General features: G+C 36.3%; 1 protein-coding gene across 1 annotated transcript in view; it reads right to left on the reverse strand.

Moving 5' to 3' along the window:
* The window catches only part of LOC106912875 (B-cell receptor CD22-like), a 26,987-nt gene continuing 1,815 nt past the window's right edge, over positions 1–25,172 (reverse strand). Inside the window, exons 3-11 of the mRNA XM_088001628.1 lie at positions 21,188–21,565; positions 19,557–19,862; positions 18,692–18,958; positions 17,080–17,382; positions 16,748–17,005; positions 2,717–3,019; positions 1,336–1,593; positions 448–750; positions 1–373 (exon numbers count right to left, since the gene is read on the reverse strand). Of these exons, the coding sequence (XP_087857754.1) occupies positions 63–373; positions 448–750; positions 1,336–1,593; positions 2,717–3,019; positions 16,748–17,005; positions 17,080–17,382; positions 18,692–18,958; positions 19,557–19,862; positions 21,188–21,565 (2,687 nt within the window). The 3' untranslated portion in view covers positions 1–62. The remainder of the gene's footprint in view (positions 374–447; positions 751–1,335; positions 1,594–2,716; positions 3,020–16,747; positions 17,006–17,079; positions 17,383–18,691; positions 18,959–19,556; positions 19,863–21,187; positions 21,566–25,172) is intronic.

Here is a 25,172-nt window from a genome sequence, read left to right on the forward strand (position 1 = left end):
TTAAAACAATAATTTAAGTTTGTTTTCTAAATTAACCTTTTATTCTGCTTAAAACTGTTATTTCAATATATGTAAGGGTTGTGAAAAGGAAAATAAAAGAGGAAGCAGAACTTACGTTCCTCTCCGAAACTGATCGGTGATGATTTCTGTTTACCCAGCTTATTTGCAGCTTCACAGTAGTACCGATCGCCCTCAATGTATTTAACCTTGTGAAAGATGCCTGTAGCTACTTTAGTGAATTTTTGGGAGTCTTTCTTGAACCAGGTGATTGTGGGAGAAGGTTTGGCATTGCTGGAGCAGCTCAGCTTCACCCAGCTACCTTCTTTCACGAAATCTGATGGACTGAAGGATGCTGAGGTGTCTTTAGGAGCATCTGATGAAAATGAGACACATGAACTTTATTGATCAGTAACAGATGAACCATGACCTGCTGACAGGATCACTTACATGAAACATCGAGAGTCACTGCTGTCTTTACTACGTTGTCTTTTTCAGCCGCAGGATGTTTGGCAGAACAACTGACAATGAATCCATCATGTGTGTCTGACAGAGTGAGGCTCTCCTGGATTTTAGTTGTAAAGGTTCCATCTTTGTTTTCCTCTGTTTGTCTGAGAGAGTCTGGTTGGAGATTCCAGGTGAGTTCAGGAGGTGTTTGTGGACAGGCAGTGAAAGCTGAGCACGTTACAGTGACAGGCCGATGCTCCTTCAGATTACCAGTAGAGATACGAATGCTGGGAGTAAAAGGAGTATCTGAAATTTCACATCAGACACACATTTTACCTATTTAATTAATGTCCTATGTGTGTAGCACAGATTTACACATGTAAAAAACATGATTGTTGTCTGTATAATAAATGCATTGGAAATATACATACACTGAACAAAAATATAAACACAACATTTTGTTTTTGTTCCCATTTTTCATGAGTCAAACGGAAAGACCTAAAACATTTCCAATATAACCATTTCTCTCAAGCATTGTTCACTAACCTGTCTAAATCTGTGATAGTGAGCACTTTCCCTTTTAGTAAATTATCCCTCCCGCCTTGCAGGTGTGGCATCTCAAGATCCTGATTAGACTGAATGATTACTGCACATCAAGGCAGTGGGTCACTCCAGATACTGACTGGTTTTCAGGACCTCCATCCCTTAATTAAGCAAACAGCACATTTCAAACTGGTCTTTTAATGTGGCCTTCCTATGGCACAGCTGTGCAGTAATTATTCAATACTTATTCTGTCTAACCAGTATCTTGATATACCACACTTGCATATACATCTATATTTATTATGAATATAAATGAAATAATCTTATTTTAAAAACAACATGTCTTACCAATGATGTCAACACAGACGTTGTTCGATTTGTCACTCCCAAGGCTATTTTTGACCTCACAGTGATAGGCTTCTCGCTCAGTAACACTGAAGCTGAAAGTCTTCGTTGAAGAGACTTTAATGGGTCCTTGTCCGATGTTCTTGAACCAGGCAAAGCTGGGTGAAGGTTGGGCTCTGGTGGAGCAGCTCAGCACCACCTTGGTACCTGGTGTCATCAAACCTGATGGACTGATGGATGCAAAGGTCTCTTGAGGAGCATCTGAGGAAAATTACATGATATATTTACTTCATACGGGTAGGTTAGTAAAAATTTTACTTGAAAGATAATTCAAAGAGCTTTTAATCAACATCATTATCATGTAAGTTAGACATTGAGGCTGTAGCAGTGCTTTAAAATCTCCAAATTCTGTAATTTTTTTAATTGCCATGAAACATTCAAAACAAGCCTAAGTAAATGTCATTAAATTGACCCATAATAGTTATTTTAATAACTCAAAAAGTTTTGTTTTCCACTTTAACAGAGAATATTTTGCATGGGAAAAAACAAGGTATTGAAATTACACAATTTTTCAAACATCATAGTTCAATCCTAAATTAATTTATGTAAATTAGTTCCTTGCAAAGACTTAACTTAGCATTTTCAGAGAGAGCTTACAAAGACGAGCCGGCTCTTTCGACTCCCAAACTTTCGACTCCCAAAATCACCTGCAGCTCTACATAGTCATATAACTTGGCAAACAGGAATGTTTTATATGACAAATGTTTTAAATGACAAATGAAATTTGTCATTTTATATGACTAATGTTTTAAATGGTAAATGACAGTTTTCCCAGTATAAGAAGCCTTACACTTCCTTAATTTTATGTAATTGTTCTGCTATGAAAACAGACATTCTAACTTCTGCATAAAATTTAATTAAACTTTCAATTGAAAAAAGAAAAAAAACAAAACAAATTAACAAAATACTGCAGAGAAATTTACCAAACAGACCCATAACAATAATGTATTATCACAAAATATCTTTAATCTTCAGCCAGATGCTGCTTTGCTTACAGTTATCAGTTATTAAGAACCCCTCTCAGTGAGGAGTCGGCTCCAATCATACACCTAAAAGAGCCGACTCCAAGAGCTGAAATACTCGCAACCGACCCATCACTTGTAGATGAGAATACAGATGACAATCGTGGCATTTATAAGTAGTTTCTGACAAAGATAAACTCCCCACTCATACTGTTGGCCTGCCGTCTATGATTATGTAAGATGTACACCCAGCTAGACGTTGGTTGTGTTGCCTAGGTTTAAATGTTACAACCTGTTTAACTGTGAGTTGATCAAGTAAATGGAATAAACATGAACTATGCGGTGCTGATAGGATCACTTACATGAAACACTGAGAGTCTTTGTTGCAACTGCCTGTTTGAATCCTCCTTTCACAGGATATTTGGCATAACATTTGATGCCGAATCCATTATGTGTGTCCAACAGAGTGATGGTCTCCTGGAATTTAGTTGTAAAGGCTCCATCAGTTTTTTTCTCTATTTGTCTGACAGAGTCTTTTCTGATATTCCAGGAGAGTTCAGGAGGTGAGTGTGAACAGGGAGTATAAGCTGAGCAGGTTACAGTGATAGACTGATGCTCCTTCAGATCACTTCCAGAAACAACAATGCTGGGAATCTTAGGAGAATCTGTGGTTTCAAAACAGACATGTCATTAAATGAAACATGACACAAAGTACAGTCTGCATTACTTGAACATTATGCCTACAACTATAAACTTGTTGATTTTACTCATCAACAAGCTTTTAATTCCATGAAACATTGCCTTTATTGACCCTTCACTTACTGACCTTTGCCCATTCTGCCATGACGGAAGTCAAAACAACCAATGTGCTCCTTTAAAGCTAGTCTAAAAACAGACATCTGTAGCCTTATATCACTTCTATTTAGTTGATTTGACTGGAGTATGCTGTGTGGTCGGCTGCACAAACAGGTAAGGATCCAAAGCAAGCTTGTCATTTTATCTTATAACTTGTATTGAAGAAAGATACGGTACATCAGCCGTCAATCATAATGACTGTCAACCCTCAATGTAACCGTGGATTTGCAAGGAACACATTTTACAAGGTGAAAAGACTATGCCTAAAGCCTAACACATAGCCCAGTGGTTCCCAAACACTTTTTGGACCCCCCATTGTGGATTACAATAGGGTCTGTGGCCTTCTATTGAAACGTTGTGTGTGACCAGGGCTGGTGGGATTTGAGAGACTCTCTAATTTTGACTGGGGAGCCAGAGAGACTCTTAGAGATTCCCTGTTATACTGCTGTGACATTCGGATGATAGGGTCAGAATTTGTCTTCAACAACATGACAGCAAGGATCTATCTTTCCATGTATCAACGGTTCAGGCTGCTGGTGGTGGTGTAATGGTGTGGAGGAGATTTTCCTGGGATACTTTGGGCCCATTAGTACCAATTGAGCATCGTGTCAAGTTACGCCACAGCCTATTTGAGTAATGTTGCTGACCATGACCACAGTGTACAGATCTTCTGATGGTTACTTCCAGCAGGATAACGTTCATAAAGCGTGAGTCATCTCACACTGGTTTCTTGAACATGACAATGAGTTCATTGAACTCGAATGGCCTCCACAGTCACCTTCTCCTCTCCCCTCTGTAATAAACTGTTCCGCCATGTTTAGAACTACAGTCTTTTGTAGTCCAAACCAGCAGCTCTGCATGAAATGGATGAGCTCAATCCTGACTGGGGTCCAGTGCTGAATATGGGTCACTGCGAGGTAAACGCCACAACATCGGACCGACATGGGCAATTAAAGAGGTGATACAGCAAAACCATCAACAAGTGGGGGAGTAAGTTATAGAGACTGTTTTCATTATTTACCCCAGAAGACGTAAATAATGAAAACAGAGTAGCGGAGGCAACAGAAGAGGAGCAAGTTGGAGAGGCTGAGGAGGAAACCCCAGAAGAGGAGCTCAGCAAGGCTGCAGACTCTGAAGAGGAACAGGAACCATTTGTGTTGCAATATCTATACAGTTGGAAGTGGCTGTTTTCTCTCACAGGGTTTCCCCCAGTGTATTATAAGCCTGGCGGCCCGCCATGCTTTACTATCCCCGCCCAGACTAAACGTTGCTTGTTTAAGTTTCTAGGGTGCGGGGGGATGAGGGGGAATTTTTTTTATTTATTTATTTTTAAGTCGGGCTGCAAGCGTCTCTTTTGCTTTTAGCATTTCACTAGCAGAGCAGATTTATCCTAAAGGATAGGTTTATAATATATAGGTTTATAGTTTATGCATTTAAACCCGACAGCACTGGCGCCTCTGCGCTGGCGCTGCTTTTCCTCAGCGCAGACTGCACGCGCCTCTTTTCACTCAAACTGGACACAGGCTGACCTGCAGGCACGTGCTGAGAGGGGACTGGGGGTGCTTGAGCACCTGCCCTTTTTGCTCCTTGCCCCAAAGTGCCCTTTTGGTCAATTCTTTTTTTTTTTTTTTTTTTTTTTTGGTATTATTTTCAAAGCCCTCTTCTGACACATAATAACATGTACTAGAATTAAAAATTATTTTATTTGTTTATTTTTTTTGTACAACATAAGCCTTCCGGTCACCTTGTTACCTTTGACCTTTTGCCCGTGACGCATGACGCAGTTGCCTCTCGCGCAGTGAGGTAAGGCGGCTAACTGGAGCTCAACGTAGAGAACGTTTCAAGTTACAGAACAGTTTTTGGTGAATTATATATATTAAAAAAAACGTTTTTGGTGAATAAAGTGGAGTAGACTTGCTACTTGTCAGATGACGGAAAACGTTGAAGTATCGTTTCTGCTTCAGCCCGGAGTCGCGGTTGAAGCAGAGAGGTAATGAAATACAACAGACACTGACAGGCCTCTGCGTCTGGCTTACTCTGAAGAACTACTGAGCGGCAGGAGACAGCCAGGTGAGGAAAAACTGTTCTTATCTATCGATTCAGTGTTTTTATCAGACAGACATTAGGCTGTTGTTGTTATGCTATTAGCGAGCTGCTAGCTACGACTTTGCTAGCAAAGCTAGATAACAAAAAGCTTCTTCCCTGTGTACGAGGGACATCGCCCGTCCAAAACTTATCATCTTCATAATGGATATATGTCCGATCTTCTAATTTCCTTTGCTGCATAATGTACATTGCATTTATTCTGGCGTTAGGTAAATGTGTATTAAAAGAGAATAGCACTTAAATAATAGTCCAACAAGGATATTCATTTAGAATTAAAAATAACACACCCTGAATTGCCATGATAGATATGTGTGTAATTAATGAAGGGGAAAAAACTCAACCCAGACTTTAAGTTTAGGGTCTGGTTCGCAGAGTATGTAGTTAAATTTGTTTCCCCAATTATTCAATGGGAAAAATAAACTAACCTCAGTTATTGTAATCAAAACTTTTGGAATTGTAATGATTTCTTTTTTAAAAACAAATTATTTTGTTTAAAAAGCTTTTTTCAATTAAATAACTAATTTTTGTCTTGTGAGCTTTTAAAGTTATTTGCCAAACATAAACTTTTATTTGCACACCTCAGAAATCTTTTGTTGCGATTTTGGGTCCTGCCCATGACATGAGAATCACAAGCAAAACTTTGAGTCAAACAGAAACTTAGAATATCAAGAAAAGATTTCTGACATGCACAAATAAGTTTGTTTTGCAAAAAAAAATTCACTTCATGAGACAAATGTGTGATTTAAATGTTTAAAAAAGTTTTATGCAAAACTCAGTAGGCTTTTCCCATAGTGACATGCATTAACAATTCAATTTTTGCTTATGTTTTTTTCTTTTTTTTTTCCGCAGTTCCACCTTAAAGTTTGATGCAGCTCTGCTTTCCTGAATGGACCATCTTCATCTCCACTGCAGCAAACAGGCAGCTCTCTTTTTTTATAGATTACAGTACACTAAAATGTTGCATTGTGCCCTTGTTTATATTTTTAATAGTGTAATTCTGTAAAGACAAAATATGTAAATCAGAGCTAAACCACCAGCTCTGATTTACATATCTTGCTAAATTGCGGGTTTGAATATTGCAATACTTTCCTATAACAAAATAGACCTGCAGAAAGAAATTACTAATAAAATATCTTACATATGCATAGTTGTATGCTCTGTATAGAGATTTACCTTAGCTTTGATTGTATATTTCACAATTTTGTAATTTATCATTGTTTATTAAACTCTGAAAGCTGAATGGCTTTGTTAATATTCTGTCCTAGAATGTGGTAAGATGTGCCCCTTTTTTTTTTTTTTTTTTTTTGAGCACCTGTCCTTTTAGTGGTCTCTGCACGGCCCTGCTGACCTGTGTGGATATTTACATAAACCTACTGTGAGGAATTATGATCCTTTGGTGAACTCTAGGTAAGAGTTTAAAACCCGCCGCGTTAGCTCTGGTTGCGCAGCTCCATGTGAACCGCAGGAATAACTTGTAGCGAATTCAGAGGTGCGTTGTGGAGCGGTGAGAATGATTTATCTTTGTGAACGAACAATTACATGGGGCGTTTACATATGAACACGCTGCCCAGCGTGTGGCTCTGTGTCTGTCTTCAAAGTTTATGTCTGTGGTCCGGGTTGGCTGGAAGGTTTGTGGATAACGATCAGCGCTAACCTGATCATGCAGGTTCAGCCTGGTGAGGAGCTTTAACGCTCTCTTCGGAGTCACGCATCACGCTGATTTTATATTATTTTATTATTATTTTTAGTATTATTTTTCCGGTTACACGATGCGTCAAACCATATCAAATGCATTGTCTACTTAGAGTTAATACGCGCGGCCGCACGGAGATCTGAGAAACTCGTCCCATAAACTCGACCAACCAGAATAGTTTCTGTGACGCTTATTAAAAACTCAACAGACACGAAATGAAAGAGCTACTAAAGCCACATTGGCAGCATTGAATTAAATCTCCCGTTTGTTGCGCATCTCTGCCAGCAGATTACCTCATCATGCAGGGCCGGTCCAAGGCTGTTAGAGGCCTTGAGCAGAATCTGACTTAGGGGCCCCTTTTGTTGTTAATAATATCAGCACCTCTAACAGCTTCTGTGTTAGACTTAGTGAAATATGGGAGATGGGAGTAGTTTAATTGGCCAGCCTAAAAAGCAATAAGTTATAATCGCAGTTTACTAATTTGTATTTGTAAATTCAAAGATTAAACTCACAGCATCAGATAGTTGCTATGGTAACAAAACAATCTAATTATGAATATTGTTCTTTGAAGTTTTACAAAGTAAACTTACCAGCTCCTTAAAATCTTGTATTTAAATGTTAAACAATTTAAAAAGTCTTTTAATTTAAAAATCTTTTAAACAATTGAATAACATTTAACAGCATTGATAATCTCAATAAACAAGTGTTACATTTATGTATCTGTGGTCTGTTTTAAAATATTAGTGTTTATAGGGTCCCTGAAGCCTTGGGGGCCTGATGGAGCTGCTGACTTAATTTGGATTAAACAGAAGTGTAAATTTGTTGTTTTTAGACTAGTTGTGGTTTTAAAAACATTCCACTGGAGATCTTTTCCCCTAACATAAAATTACACAGTAATACTTTTACATTTCCTGTCAACTTAACACCTTTTAATACAAAAACACGGTGGACCGCCTCGACCACCGGGCTTAGCAAGTTTTCTGGGGTAAACCCTGAACTTCAGTGGAGATATATTATGTTCACTCTTAGATACATGTGGACATTTTGTTTTATTAGTTGTATCAATAAATGAAGAAATTATTTTGTTGGCTTCTATATATGGATATAATACCAAAGCAGAAAATATGCAACGTTATGATAGATTAAGTAACGGGGTGAATTACTTATGTGGAAAATATCATAATATGAATATTATTATTGGTGGGGACTTCAATTCGACTCTTGATGATGCATTAGATAGATTTCCTCCAAAGGTTAATACAAATCCAAACACAGTTCTAAAAAACTTTATATCAACCTTTGGCCTGACTGATGTATGGAGACAAATAAAATAGCTCCAAAGTTGAATTCACATGGCAAAACAAATGAGGCTCCTTTAAGTCGAGAATTGATTTCTGGCTGGTGTCTGATTTAATAGCTGATGAATTAAGTCGGATATTCTTCCAGCTCCTTTATCAGACCACAAGCTTATTTTAATTGAAAAAACTAAATTAAACCAGTATGGAAAAAATAAAATTACAGCTTACTGGAAACTCAACTCTTCACTTCTAGAAAATAAAACAGTAGAAGAAAACATTACACAAATAATTATAAAGTGTTGGAATACAGCTTGCAGTCAGAAGGAATTTAGTAAAAATTGGGAACTCCTAAAATATGAACTTCGAAAAATGTTTATGAAAACTGGAGCTGAAATTGCCAAAAGAAAAAGTAAAATAGAATCAGAAATAATAAAAGAAATTATCTTACTGAACAATGTCCTGCCAGAAAATATGTCTGAAGAACAAAAAATTAGATTAAACCAATTACAACTGAACCTGGACAAGATTTACATTTCTAAAGCTAAAGGTGTGTACATCAGATCGAGACAGAAATGGTTAGAAGAAGGAGAAAAAAACTCTTCTTACTTTTTTAGATTAGAAAAAAAGCATCAAATATCTAACAGTATTATGAAACTTCAAATCAGTAATAATATCTGTGAAGATCCTGTTCAAATCTCTTCTTATTGTGAAGCTTTTTTCCAAGAACTTTATCAGTCAAGATGTTCTGAAGAAAATGTCATACAATTTGTTAACTCTCTAAATAAAATGCAACAAATTAGTAAAAATAATAAAGAACAATGTGATTACACCTGAAGGCATCCAAAAATCCATCAATAAATTCAAACTAAACAAGTCACCGGGGACCGATGGCCTCAATGCAGAATTTTATAAAAAGTTTTCAGATCATCTGTCGCCATTTTTGCATCAAGTTTATCTTGAAAGTTTGGATTCTGGATCACTTCCACCAACAATGACCCAAGGTCTCATTACATTGATCCCTAAACCACAAAAAGACAAGCTTCTTTTGGATAACTGACGACCAATTACATTACTACAAAATGACTATAAAATTATTGCAGGTTGTATTGCTACAAAAATTAAGAATACTCTTGAAGAAGTGGTTGATGAAACTCAGTCTGGATTCATACCAGGTAGACATATAACTAATAATATTAGACTTACATTGGATCTGCTGGATTACTCAGATTTAATAGAGGGGGATGGTCTCATATTATTTCTGGACTTTTTTTAAAGCCTTTGACACAGTTGAACATACATTTCTGTTTAAAGCATTAGAAGTATTCGGATACGGACAAATCTTAATTAAAAGTTGTCAGATGTTATATAGAAATTGTAATGCATCTGTAAAATTGTCACATGGCTGCACTAAAAGATTTTATTTGAAAATAGGTCTCAGACAAGGGTGTTCAGTCTCCCCATATTTATTTATTCTGGCCATGCAAATTCTTTCAGTTAAAATCAAGGAAAAAATTATAGGGATTAATGTTGCAAACAGAAATATCCTTATTTCCCAGCTTGCTGATGATACTGCACTTTTTTAAAGAATAAATGTAAAATAAAAAACTCTATTGAAATCATCAACACCTTCTCCAAAGCTTCTGGCTTGACTTTAAATCTAAACAAATGTGAATTACTTTCCATTAAATCTCCTTTAAAAGGCACATTCCTATAAAAGACAAAGTTAAATATCTTGGAATCACAGTAGTTAAAGATCAAAATATAAGATCAGTAGAAAATTTTAACCCCATAATTAAAATAGTTGAACAAAGATTTAATTTTTGACTCCAGCGAGATCTCTCTCTTTTAGGACATTCATTATTAGTCACAGCTGAAGGCTAATCTAGACTTGTTTATCCAGCCCTTGCTCTTGATGTTCCCAAACAAATCAGTACCAATATTAATAAAAGAAACTTTAACTTTATATGGCAAAAGAAATGCCATCTCGTCAAGAAAAATATTCTAATGAATAAAGTTGAAAAAGGTGGAATTGAAGCCATTGAGTTCACATCTTTAAACAATTCATTCAAAATTATGTATTTAAAAAACCTTCTTAAAAAAAACCCAAAATCTATATGGAATGCTATTCCCATTTACAACTTTGAGAAAATTGGAGGATTACCCTTCCTTCTTAGATGCAATTATAGTATACCTAAAATTATCTCTGTTCCATAAACAAATGCTGTTAAGCTGGTCACTTTTGTACAAACACAATTTTTCTCCTCATAAATATTATATCTGGAATAATGAAGACATTAAATATAAAAATAAGACAATATTTTATAGAAAATGGTTTGACAGAGGAATGTTGCGTGTAAGCCAATTACTAAATCCAAATGGTCATTTATTGTCTTATTCTGAATTTGTTACTTTTTCAATTTCCTGTTACTCCTAAAGAATATGCTGTGGTGTTTGACGCAATCCCTAGCGGGTCATTAAAACTTTTATCATCTTTACCTCCAGATCAAATTCACTCAATGCCAAGTTTTGATCCAAACTCCATTTATATTGATTTTGATTGTCCTTTTATAAGTAAGAAAACAACCAACAAAATGTTAAGAAATATTCTATTACGAGATGTTGTTTTTTCACCAGCTTGTATATTTTATTGGTCCAACATTTTTGAAAATATAAATTGGAAGTGGACTTGGTTGCTCCTAAAAAAAATACTTAATAAATAATAAAGTAAGAGAAATTTCTTATAAAATTATTCATAATGTTTATCCTGTTAAAACATTTTTGATAAAAAGATATAAATGGGATCTGGACCCTATGTGTACTTTCTGTAAAATTAATGAAGAAAACCTTGTTCATCTGTTTTGGGATTGTAGCTACGCCAAAATATTCTGGAGAGATATTTTGGTGTAGAATGTTTCTTTGTGAAAGAAATATTCTTTCACAAACAAAATCTCAATATTACTTTAACAAATAAGGATGTTTTGTTTGGAATGGAGAAATGTAAACTTGACAAAAAAAAAGAATTTTTATATGTTGTTAACTTTTTTTATTATTTATGGTAAATATCATATTCACACCTCCAAGTATTTACAGCAAAAACCTAAACCTAAGATAATCTTATTATCTTCTATTAATATCTATATAGAATCCTTAAAACTAAGCTCCAATGCTAAAGCCATTCAAATCATAACTGCCCTTAAAGAACTGCAACCCTTGAGCAACGATTTGATTAAATTACTTGCTCTATGTTCTGTAAGGCCCTTGGATGTTGTATCTATGTTTGTAACTACTGGTGTTCTATATTGTATGTTGCTTGTTTGCAATAAAAAAATTAATTAAAAAAAACATTCTGCTCTGCCCTCTGTATTAAAGTGTTCCGCCAAAAGATGGCATCTTTGTAGTCCAAACCAGCAGCTCTGCCTTTCTCTGTATTCTGTTGCTATAGTGATTAAGCCTCTGCTAACTGCTGTGTGTGTGAGACAGAAAGGAGAAGGATTCTATCTTTATGAGACACCCAGTCAGTTTTGATGAAAAAAAGCAGTCCGAACAACTGCTTCCCGTTCAGGATCTGTAAGGCCGATCCAAAAACTATTTGAAGCATATGAGAGGGCTATTTGTCGTCTCTGATAGTACTGCGATTCATATCTGTAGCTCATTCACAGTAATAGCAGCAATGAGAGAAAGATAGTGTGCGCTGAGCTCTGAAATTTTTCAGAAAAGTCTGAAAATGAATGGTTCAGTGCCTGAAGGTACCCTGTCACATGATTTCGCTCTGAAACACCTTGACAGAAAACCGTCAGCCCTAGAGAAATTTTGAAAACATTTTACGGGAGCAGGCATGCGTATCAATGTCATGACTTTCATACCAATAGAGCAATTTTTGCGGCCATGAGAGCGATTTCAAAATTATTTTGGGGTCAAAATTCCACTCCATTTCTCACTCTAAAAAAGCGGCAGTTGGTTTCAGCTACTCTCTATGTTTCGGCAGTTGGAAATTTCGCTCGTTTTTAACTTTTTACTTTGCTATTTTTACACAGAACCCCAATAAAAATAATAGCCCGGATGCCGGGATCAAGCCGCATATTTTGATACCTTTTTTGTGAGGTTTCTTGCAGCGGTACGAGCCGCATTAACAGTGACGGAAGAATAATAAATATTAAAGAGACATTCTATTGGGTGTAGAACAATAGGTGCCTGCCATGCAATGCATAGGGAGAGCAGTGACTGACTGCCATACCAATGCCATTGGTATGGCATGCACCAATAAGAAACAGCTCTCTTACCTGTAACTGTTAACCTAAAAATATCTTTACAAAATGATGCTTTCAAGGGCCCGTTCTCAAATCTGAAGTAGTATTGGTCTCCATGATCTGTTGTTAAATCAGGAATCCGAATGCTGCAGTTTCTTGTTCTCAAATCTCCAGTCATTTCTATTTGATAGGTGTTAACTGACCCACTGCTGTTAAAAACAACGTAACTTGATCCCACACCGAATTCCGGCCGATTTTTCGTCCAGATAGCATAAATGGGTTTCCTGCTGTCAAATCCATCCATATGATCAAATATACATGGGACATCCACACAAGATCCAATCAGAGCATCCATTTCTTTTGGTGTTTGCACGTGGGCATTGTGACTATCATCACAATGAGAAAAAGCACCTGTAAAGCAGAAGAAAGATGAAAATAACATGGAGAAAAATCAGCCTGTGACATCCACCATGTAACATGATGCTGAACTCCGATTCATCTTCATGTTACATGTGGAGCCTTTGAACCATGTTGGAATCAAATATTTCAGACTAGAAGTGATTTATGTGACGTCTCCAAGTAAAAGGGAGTGAACAAACAAACTCACCTGGAGGAAAGAAGACAATCAGTGAAATGCTGACTATCAGGATGTTGTTAGACAGGTGACAGAGCTTCTTCATCTCCCTGACTGGAACAACCTAATGATGAGATTAATATTTTTTTAAAGCAGTCTCTTGACAAAATCAAAGCTTACATGATTAAAAGGCAGAAATGAAACATTTTGAAAAATATTTTGATTATTTCAGGACATTAAAAATGATTCTGCATTATAATTAAAGTCAGAAAACATACATAAACATAAATCAAATCAACATAGACCTACCAAAAAGAGCTGCAGCTAAATTAGAACCAGTTTAGATTGAAAAACTGAATGTATTTTAGTTGATCAACAGCAGGTCAGACCACCACCTTCTGAGTTTCAAAGTAAATGTGATGGATATGTAACATTTCTCTGTTCGTCTTAGGTCCATTAAGTTGACTTCACAACATACAGTCAAGCTGGCTGTGTTTATCATATAAAGAGTAAAAGTTGGTGGTTAGCATCAGACCAGCAGTTTGTGCCACAAAGTTACTGAGAGTAAAAAGGGACGGGCTGGCTGTGATTGTATTGTGATATTTAAAATCAATTTACATAAAACATCTACATAGCTATCATTTTCTTTATTATAAATGTCAATATGCAATTTTACTAGATGGAGAATACACACATTTTAATATTTAAAGACTAACACAACTGACAACTGAAATACTTTGTATCAAAAATTGAAGCATACTTAACAAGAGAGAAGGTCAAGCTGGTGGTTAACATCAGTCCAGCCCCTATTCATTAAATAAAAATACAATAAATAACCAAAATCAAACTACAGAGCAGTTGACATCAGTTAACAGTTGTAAAGTTAAAGATATCTAAAATGTGTAATATTAATTATGAAAACAACAAAAATATATACAAACCATGGCAAAACATTAAACACTGTATGTTATTCAATTTGTCTAAAATTATAGTACTTGTAAATAAAGCACAGAGGTGATCTTAAAACATACCAGAGTTAAAGATGGCAAAAGGGGACTAGCCTACTGTTACTGGTTGCTATGGTAACTACTAACTGTCAGTAGAACATAAAAGAAGATAACAATAAATGTCAAGAGAAAATGACTTTATATAAATAAAAATTAATTTGAAGAACACAAGCTAATTTAGTCAAATTTCACAGCTATAATTTGAAATTAAATCTTGTTACTGATAAGTTGAGTCTGACAAGAAAGAGGAAGTCACCGTTTAATTTTAATGTTAGCATCATGTTGTTTAAAGAATAATTTAGATCAAATAACTCCACATAATGTGCTCTCTGCTGAAAGGCACATTTAATATTCAAAAACGTGTAGACATGAATGGACAGAAGAACCTGTGTAGGCACTGACCTATGCATGTTGAACACCGGCTGATTTACTTGAAGGACATTGGGCTAATCCAATGAAATCTGTGAGTCCTCATTGACCCGCCCCTCTGTTCTCCTTCGAGGAAATACATTTGTCGTTACGTGGTGGAGCGGGTCCACAACAACTGTGAGAGCAAAGACTAAAGAGCGCCAAAAAATATGTGTCAACCAGATTGACATGCTTACCACACAAACTTCAAATACTGGAGCAGATTCAGCACCAGAAGATTGAGAATTAGAGATTATGAGGGAATTCATTGTTGTCAGAGGATGAGAGAGATCCCACCCCAGTGGTTTGCAACACCCAGTCGCAAACCACTGGGTGTTTGTGATTCCTGTCTTCCTCATGTCATGAGGTTGCAATTATATTGCACACTTATGCATGGAGAGTATTTTTAGATATAAACACACACAGGTGTTTAGATTCAGGTGTTTGTTAGACACACTAGGTGGGATGCAGTTGCCACTAAATACACCTTGTATTACTATGTGCCCTGTGTTTTTTAATGATATAACTGTTATGTATGAATGTTTGTTGATGTGATTACCATCACATACAAAGATAAATCAATCTCACCGCTTTCAGGGGTGCGCTTTAAATGCACCTCTGAAAGCGCCAATACAAGTTATTCCTGCGGTTCGCATAGAGCTGCACAACCAGAGCTAAGCATTGAGCTTTAAACTCTTACCTTAATATAGAGTTTTCCAAAGAAACATAATTCCTCCCATTGGATTGATTGTAGCACTGGGTGGTGCTAGTAAATGATACACTGGAGGAAACCCTTTACCTCCTTAAGCAAAAGCAAAGTGAAAACACAATTTAAAAATCTAGTGATCAGGCCCGAAATCTGGGAGTAGTGATGGGCTCCGACCTGAACCTTTGGAGACACAATGACAATTACAAAGTTGGCTTCCTATCACCTGAAGAGCATTTCAGGGATTATAGGACTAATGTCAAAGAAAAATATAGTGAAATCTATGTGTTTATCTTTAGTTGTGATGATTACCACAACAGTGTCTTCACCTGTCTGACTAAAAAAAAAATCACAGCTGCAGCCAATCCAGAACACAGATGCTTAATAAAACTAGGAAAATAGAACAAATCAACCAATTTCTAAAGTCGCTCCCTGTAGCTCAGGGAGTAGACTTTAAAAATACTTTTCAGTTTATAGATCACTCAACAACATAGCTCCAAAATACACCAAACACCAGCTGTTGTTGCATCAACTTTCCAGACTGCTCAGGTTTTTTTCTGCTAACCTGCTTTGTATCCCCAAAAACAAACACAGATAGGAAGTATTCAGCTTCTATGCACCACAAATCTACAACAAACTTCCATAGTACTACAAAGAAGCCGAAGCACTGAGTTGCTTTAAATCAAGAGTAAAAAAATCCACCTGCTTAAAGTTCCCTTTGAATAACAGTAAAAGGATCCAATATAATTGACTTGTATTATTGATTTTGATTATTGCATTTTGACAAAATGTAATGTTTATTGCTTGTTTCACAATTGGTCACTGCATGATGTTTTTATAACACCGACAGGGTTGAAGTGGGTTGTAACATTTTATTTTTAGTGTTACACACAAGCACAACTAATGAGCTTGACTAGATGAGGCGGTTTTGAGCCATCTGAAAAAACAAACAAACAAAAAAAACAGGAGAGATTGAAAGTAACCGTCAAACACCAAACTGTAACCGAGACCAGGAGCTCTACAGCTGAATTGTACCAACTCATACAAAAGTGTCTTACTTGTCAATCATGAAGGGTGTACTGCTAAGAGCTCCTATTCCCAAGATTCCCATTATAATATAAATCCAGAGTCCCGGTGTACCTTCAACAAGAGAACATCCTCAGCTTTCCTTGAATGGAAAATATCTTTTCTTTAAATACTGTTATCTTACATTTATTACTACTTTTGAAGAGGAAAATCTTAACTGATTTTATAACAGAATATTCTATGTTATAAAACACAATTTGAACTGATGCAATAGTTCTTCATTATCACAATGAAATTACATGATGAAATGTACCCAGAATAACAGAGCTCTTAGGATATTGACAAGATGGCAAAGTCTTAAAACAATAATTTAAGTTTGTTTCCTAAATTAACCTTTTATTCTGCTTAAAACTGTTATTTCAATATATGTAAGGGTTGTGAAAAGGAAAACAAAAAGAGGAAGCAGAACTTACGTTCCACTATGAGACTGATCGGTGATGATTTCTGTTTACCCAGCTTATTTGCAGCTACACAGTAGTACTGATCACCCTGATTGAATTTAACCTTGTGAAAGATGCCTGTAGCTACTTTAGTGAATTTTTTGTGGACTTTCTTGAACCAGGTGATTGTGGGAGAAGGTTTGGCTCTGCTGGAGCAGCTCAGCTCCACCCAGCTATCTTCTGTCACGAAATCTGATGGACTGAAGGATGCTGAGGTGTCTTTAGGAGCATCTGATGAAAATGAGACACATGAACTTTATTGATCAATAACAGATGAACCATGACCTGCTGACAGGATCACTTACATGAAACATCGAGAGTCACTTCTGTCTTTACTACGTTGTCTTTTTCAGCCGCAGGATGTCTGGCAGAACATATGATGATGAATTCATCATGTTTGTAAGTTAGAGTGAAGGTCTTCTGGATTTTAGTTGTAAAGGCTCCATCTGTGTTCTTCTCTGTTTGTCTGAGAGAGTCTTTTTTGAGATTCCAGGTGAGTTCAGGTTGTGATTGTGGACAGGGAGTTGAAGCTGAGCACGTTACAGTGACAGGCCGATGCTCCTTCAGATTACCAGTAGAGATATGAATGCTGGGAGTAAAAGGAGCATCTGAAATTTCACATCAGACACACATTTTACCTATTTAATTAATGTCCTATGTGTGTAGCACAGATTTACACATGTCAAAAACATGATTGTTATAAATGCATTGGAAATATACATACACTGAACAAAAATATAAACACAACATTTTGTTTTTGTTCCCATTTTTCATGAGCCAAACAGAAAGACCTAAAACATTTCCAATATAACCATTTCTCTCAAGCATTGTTCACTTACCTGTCTAAATCTGTGATAGTGAGCACTTTCCCTTTTAGTAAATTATCCCTCCCGCCTTGCAGGTGTGGCATCTCAAGATCCTGATTGGACTGAATGATTACTGCACATCAAGGCAGTGGGTCACTCCAGATACCGACTGGTTTCCAGGACCTCCACCCCCTAATTAAGCAAACAGCACATTTCAAACTGGTCTTTTAATGTGGCCTTCCTACAGCACAGCTGTGCAGTAATTATTCTAACTAGTATCTTGATCTGCTTGATGGGATGGATACAAATTTTGAAAGGAGAAGTGCTCACTGTCACAGATTTAGACATATTACTAAACAGTATTTGAGAGAAATGGTTCTAGAGAAAATATTTTAGATCTTTGAGCTCAGGTCGTGAAAAGTGGGAGCAAAAACAAAAGGGTTTCGTTTATATTTTTGTTCATACAAATTTTAAACTGCCTGGCAATTAAAAAAAAGTTGCCATCAAAAAAAAAAAAAAAAGATCAGACTAATATTTGTGACGTGGCTTTGACTACGTCACAGATAAGCTTCTGCAATGCTTATCGAAACACACAAGTTTTATTTGCATCCAGTGTTGCACAAAATTTTTACCAGGGTATTGAATTTTTACAATGGTAGAGTGTGACCACTACACTTCACCTGACTCTCTTCTTCTTGTCAGCTGAAATATAATCGCCCATAAATATATATATATATATATATATATATATATATATATATATGTATATATGTGTGTGTGTGTGTGTGTGTGTGTGTGTGTGTGTGTGTGTGTGTGTGTGTGTGTGTGTGTGTGTGTGTGTGTGTGTGTGTGTGTGTGTAAATCAGTGTTTCTCAACCCTGGTCCTCACTGCCCCACTGCTCTGCATGTTTTAGATGTGCCTCTATTCCAGAACAGCTGATTCAAATTATTTCATGACCATCAAGTACTACAGACCCCTGTTCATCACCCAGAGATACAATTCAGGTGTGTGGCTGAAGGAAAACACCTAAAACATGCAGGACAGGGGGGTAGTTAGGACCAGGGTTGAGAAACACTGGTGTAAATATGTAAATAAAACAACATGCATTACCAATGATGTCAACACAGGTGGTTGTCGAGTTCTCACTACCAAGCTCATTTGTGGCCTCACAGTAATAGTCTCCTTCTTCGGTAGGAGTAACACTGAAGCTGTAAACCTTCTCCTCAGATACTTTAACTTCTCCATGTTTGCTGTTCCTGAACCAGACGATGCTGGTAATGGGAGGTTTGGCTCTGCAGTTACAGCTCAGTTTCACCCTGGTACCTGCTGACACCAAACCTGATGGACTGATGGATGGTTTTGTGGTTACAGGAGCATCTGAGGAAAATGAGATGACGCATTTACTTTATACAGGTAGATTACTAAAACTTTTATTTGAAAGAACATTCAAAGAGCTTTTAGTCAACATCAATATCATGTAAGTTAGACATTAAGATTGCTGCAGTGCTTTAAAATCTGAAATATTTTATAACTTGTTTTCCCTTCAGTTTATTTTAATTATATTAAAACTTGTGAAAAGTTGTGACTCAAAATCTCCAAAACATTATGTATTTTTTAATTACCATGAAACATTCAAAACATGCCTAGATGAATGTCATTAAATTGACCCATAATATTTCTTAGTAACCCAAAATGATACGTTTTCTACTTTAACAAAGGATATTTTGTATGGAAACAAAGGCATTGAACTCGCATAATTTTTCAAATATAGTTAAATCCTAAAATTAATTTAGATTATTTCCAATTACTTCCTTGCAAAGAGTTAACATAGCATTATCAGAGAGCTGGCTCTTGTAGCTCGGCCTACAAAGACAAGGTGGAATTTCAACACCGGTTGACTAGGTTTAAATATCACCACCTGTTTTATTGTAAATGGAATAAACATGAACCATGATGTGCTGATAGGATCACTTACGTGAAACACTGAGAGTCTGTACTTTCGCTGTTGTCTGTTTGAAACCTCTTTTCACAGGATATCTGGCAGAACATCTGATGTTGAATCCATCATGTATGTGTGACAGAGTGATGGTCTCCTGGATTTTTGCTGTAAAGGCTCCATCAGTTTTTTTCTCTAGTTTTCTGCGAGAGTCGTTTTTGAGATTCCAGGTGAGTTCAGGAAGTTTCCGTGAACAGGGAGTATGAGTTGAGCAAGTTATAGTGACAGACTCATGCTGCTTCAAATCACTTCCAGAAACATTAATGATGGGAATCCAAGGAGAATCTGTGGTTTAAAACCAGACATGTCATAAAATGAAACACGACACAAAGTACAGTCTTGATTATTTGGGCATTAAATCTACAACACCATTTTACTTAACAAGCTTTTAATTTCATGAAACATTGCCTTTATTGACCCTTTACCTGTGACAGACTGACGCAAACTCCGCCATGACAGACGTCAAAACAACCAGTGTGCTATTTAAAAGTTAGTCTAAAAACAGACATCTGTAACCTTATATTACTTCTCGTTAGTTGACTTAACTTTAAAAATGGTCATAGGATGCTGTGTGGTCGGCTGCACAAACAGGCAAGGATGCAAAGCAAACTTGTCATTTTATCTTATAACTTGTAGTGAGGAAAGACACGGCGGTGCTGGACATCAGCCGTCAATCATAATGACTGTCAGCCCTCAGTGTAACCGCAGATTTGAGGTGAACACTTTTTACAAGGTCAGAAGACTAACGTTCATATTCTTTATAAGTAAGTATGATTAGAAAGATATCGAATATTGCACTATGGAGAAAGTATGCGTCTAAACGTCAGTAACCATGGAGACAATGCCACGCCGTCATATAGACTAACATGTATGGTAAAAACTCTTCTTTAGTACGTTTTTAAGGCTGCTCCAGTGTTAGGGGAAACATGTGTTACGTTTACAGACAAATTAGCTTAACTGGAAGAAGAAGAAGCCATGAATAAACTGGGAAAAGCAACTTGGGAAAACAATTTCAGTGACTCTGTTCAATACTCCCGTCCCTCACTTTCAACGTCCGTCATGGCGCTTTGAATGATTAAGTGACGTTGTTGTAAAGGGTCAATGATGAACTTTTGTAAAGGTAAAATGAGAAAAGTTTATGAGAACGGTACCTTTCAGTAAATAATAAGGCATCAGCAGAGAAGGGAGGGTCTGTCATGGTGCTAAGTTTTGTGCTGGGGATGAGTAAGCTGTATATGTGAATGTAGTCGAGAGAATGTGTTGGCGACGACCCTACCCGAAAGGTGATTCGCCCAGGGCATCAAAGAGCCTCTACCAGAGAGCTCTATCAGCTGTAGTAAATATGTTATTCTTTGCATGAGTTCAGACTCAGATTCAATTTAGATTTGGTTCATGTATCATATTTGTCTGCTTACAGTATTTGTGAACAGTGCATATCTACATCTGATTTGCGATTTGTTTATATCTGATATTTTATTTTGCTGACTTTTTCCTAATCAGACTGCATATGAAACATTGGTTACAATTCTGGTTACATTTGCAAATTTGTGATTTTAAAACAGGACTACAGTTAAAATATATCACAGAGTATTAAGAAACATTTCTCTTACTTATAACTGATATCAGAATAGCATCAGCACAAAATGTTGCCCTCATCCCCACATTTTCAATTCTGAAGAAGTATCTGTCTGAATGATGTCCTTCTACCGCAACAATCCGAGTGCTGCAGTCTTTCATTCTCAAATCTCCAAGAATTTCCATTCGATGCTTGTTAATTGTTCCACTGCTGTTAAAAATAACATTTCCTTTCCAATTAAATGGCCTATTTCTCAGCCAGATTCCATAAACGGGTTTCCTGGTGTCAAATTCTGGCATAGTAGAAAATCTACATGGAATTTCCATACAAGATCCAAGGAGAGCTTCAATCTCCTTTGGTGCCTGTAAGTGCACCAAAGGTGCTTCTAACAAACCGCAATCAGCAGAAGCACCTGTAAAACAGATAAATTATGAAAACAACATGTAGGTAAATCCCCCTGCTGAGAAAGTTCATGATCCACAAACACCAATTCATCTTCATATTACATGTGGAGCCTTTGAACAATATCAGAATCAAATATTTCAGACAAGAAGTGATTTATGTGATGTCTCCAAATAAAAGGGAGTGAACAAACTAACTCACATGGACGAAAGAGGACAATCAGTAAAATGCTGACTATCAGGATGTTGTTAGATAGGTGACAGAACTTCTTCATCTCCCTGACTGGAACAACCTAATGATGAGATTAATATTTTTAAAACAGCCTCTTGATAAAATCAGCGCTTACATGATTGAAAGGCAGAGATGAAAAATTTTGAAAACTATTTTATGATTATTTCATATTATTAAAAATGATTCTGCAATACAGTTCTGTATCAAAAATTGAAGCCTTCCTAACAAGACAAAAGGTCAAGCTGGTGGTTAACATCAGTCCAGCCCCTATACGTTAATTAAAAATACAATAAATAACCCCAAACAAACTAAAGAGCAATTGTTCCTAATGTACATATGACATTATTTCAGTGATTCTTGAGAATAGGGACAAAACGGGTCCTATGGAGAAAGCACAAAATTTGAATAAAATATACACAAAATATAATTTTTTCAAATATCTGACTCAACTAACCTGGGTCATGTGACCACAACAATGGTTATTTTCCTGGTGTTTGCTGAATATATATATATTTTTTTTTAAACATTGTAGTAGGTGGATGATGCCTGTAAAAGCTCTTGTCCTGGAGCAGAACTCAACACATTATAATAGTTTAAAACAATTAAAGGAATACTGAAATTATATATCATGGCTATTAAGTATAAGTATTCATATAAATAATTATAAAAGTATCAATAAATTGAATTAAAAATCATTTTGATATATTTTCCAACTCGATTGAAATTTGCCCCTAGTTTTTGTCATAAAAAGAATGTAAAAAAAAAAATAAAAAATCAGGCAATATTGGGGGACACCAGAACTTCTGAGGACCCCATGACCTCTTCCTCTCTCTTCTTTTGCTAAGAGGGCTAGTTAGCTCTGGTCAGTTTATGTTATTCTTTAGGTTTTTCTTTTGTTTTATTCCTAAATTGCTCATCACAACCATGATGTGTCAACTCCATAACTGACAATTTACAAAACTTTGATGAAATTTTGTGAAATAATCATATATAATATGTCTTTTGTTTCTTGAGAAACATTTGTCTGTAAACTGAGTAAAATATCACTAATAGGGTCATTAAAAAATTATTTTATATTTATTTTTGTCAGATGGTGATGACAAAGTTCTGGATCAGGTGGATTAAAAATTTATTTTTGATAAAAATGTTGTAACTGGGAGCCTGCACCTTAGCATCTTTACATTTCCAAAACATTATTTGTCATATTTGCATACATAAGGTTGAGAAATAAAAAAGAAAAATGGTGAAAATTTAAACCCATTTTGTCCCTATTCTCAAGAATCACTGAGTTAACTGTTCTAAAGTTATGGATAGCTAAAATGTGTAATTAATTATGAAAACAGCAAAAGTATATACAAACCATGGCAAAACAAACACTGTCATTAAATTTGTCTAAAAGTCTAGCACTTGTAAAGAAAGCACAGAGCTGATCTTAATACATACCAGAGTTAAAGATGGCAACAGGGGACTAGCCTACTGTTACTGGTTGCTATGGTGACCTCTAACTGTCAGTAGAACATAACAGACGATAATAAATGTCAGGAGAAAATTACTTTATATAAATAATTAATTTGAAGAACACAAGCTAATTTAGCCAAATTTCACAGCTGTAATTTTGAAATAAAATGTTACTGGTAAGTTGAGTCTGACAACAAGAAAGAGAAAGTCACCCTTTAATTTTAATGTTAGCATCATGGTACTTTTAAAGGATGATTTAGATCAAATACATCCACATGATGTGCTGTCTGCTGAAAGGCACATTTAATATTCAGAAACGTCAGCCTTCCTTGACCCGCCTCTCTCTTCTCCTTCGAGGATATAATTTTGAGAAGGACCTCGCTGCAGCAAACAGAAAGGGGCGGGGACGGACCACTGTCAGCATAGACATAATATAAGAAATCATTACTGTTTAAACTTTACCTTTAATAACATAAAGTTACCTAATTTTTAAAGTGCAATCAGTAATACTTTTATAACAAATTTATATCAGTAATGATTTTTTGGTTAATGTCAAGTTGTCATAAAGACATTTTGAATAATGTCAACTTTGTATTAAAAGTGTCGTAATTTACCGAATTACACTTTATGACAACAGTCATAAATATTCATGAAGGCTTATTCATGTTCTTGACAGGAGTTATGTCATGTTTATGAAAGTGCCATGACAGTCTTATTCAACCCTCTTCAAATAAAGGTTTACCCTGAACAATTCCAACGATTTCTGAAAGGGGAGACGTTGCACTTTCCAGCCAGTATCGGGTTAATACGGTAATTTCACAGCTGCCGTATGGGAGTGAAATTAATCTGAGGGGCACTCTTTTAATAGACGGTAAATTGTGAAAATAACATATTGATATTGAAAGTTCCAGTTGTTATGGATAAATTCACAGCAAAAGTTTTTTGGTGTGAATTTACTCTTTTGTTCTTTGCGTGATGGGCCTATACGACATCATTCAATTCAAATTCAAAAATACTTTATTAATTCCAAAGGGAAAGTAAGTGTTGTAGCAACATTTAATTTTTGTTAAATTAACTCTTCAATAACTCTTTAAGAAGTTATTGTAGATGCTGATGACTGTTGGCAGGAAGGATCTCCTGTAGCAGTCTGTACTGCAGTGAATCTGAAGAAGCCTCTGCCTTCACAAGATATGAAGGGGATGGTCAGGATTGGCCAGAACTTTCTTGATTTTATAAAGAATAATTCTTTGCATGATCATCTCCAGAAGTTCCACAGGCAGAACCAGAGCCTTCTTATTCAGTTTGTTGAGCCTTTTTAGGTTCCTGGTTCTGAGGCTTCTGCTCCAACAGATGATGGATGAAGAGATGCTTCTCTCAACAGCAGAGTGATAGAAGATCTGCAGCGTCTTGGTGCAAACCTTCAGCAAGATGGTTTGCAGCAAGTTGCCCTCTTCATTTTTGTAGACGCTTCTCTGCCACGTCTCCAGTCCAGTTTGTCATCCAGATGAACACCGAGGTGTTTAAATTCCTCACTACCTCCACTTCTTCTCCCATGATGGAAATAGGGTTTGACCTTTGACCCTGTTCCTCCTGAAATCAACAATCATCTCCTTTGTTTTGTTCACATATAAGATGAGATGATTGTTCCCACAACATGACACAAAGCGGTCCACCAGCTCTATACTCTGCCTCTTGTCTATCTCTGATAAACCAACAACTGCAGAGCCATCTGAGTGTTTCTGTAGATGACAGAAGTCAGACTTGTACTGGAAGTCTGAAGTGTAGAGAAAGAAAAGGAATGGAGAGAGTACAGAGCCCTATGATGCTCCTGTGTAGATGACCATGTGGTTGGACACTCAGTCATTCAGTCTCTAACTGTGGTCTGTTTGTCAGGTAGTCATAGATCCAGGTGATTGTTGATGCTCCAC

The sequence above is a fragment of the Poecilia mexicana genome, unplaced genomic scaffold (assembly GCF_051168715.1).
Source record: "Poecilia mexicana isolate PSO_F unplaced genomic scaffold, ASM5116871v1 scaffold_20, whole genome shotgun sequence".
Taxonomy (NCBI): domain Eukaryota; kingdom Metazoa; phylum Chordata; class Actinopteri; order Cyprinodontiformes; family Poeciliidae; genus Poecilia; species Poecilia mexicana.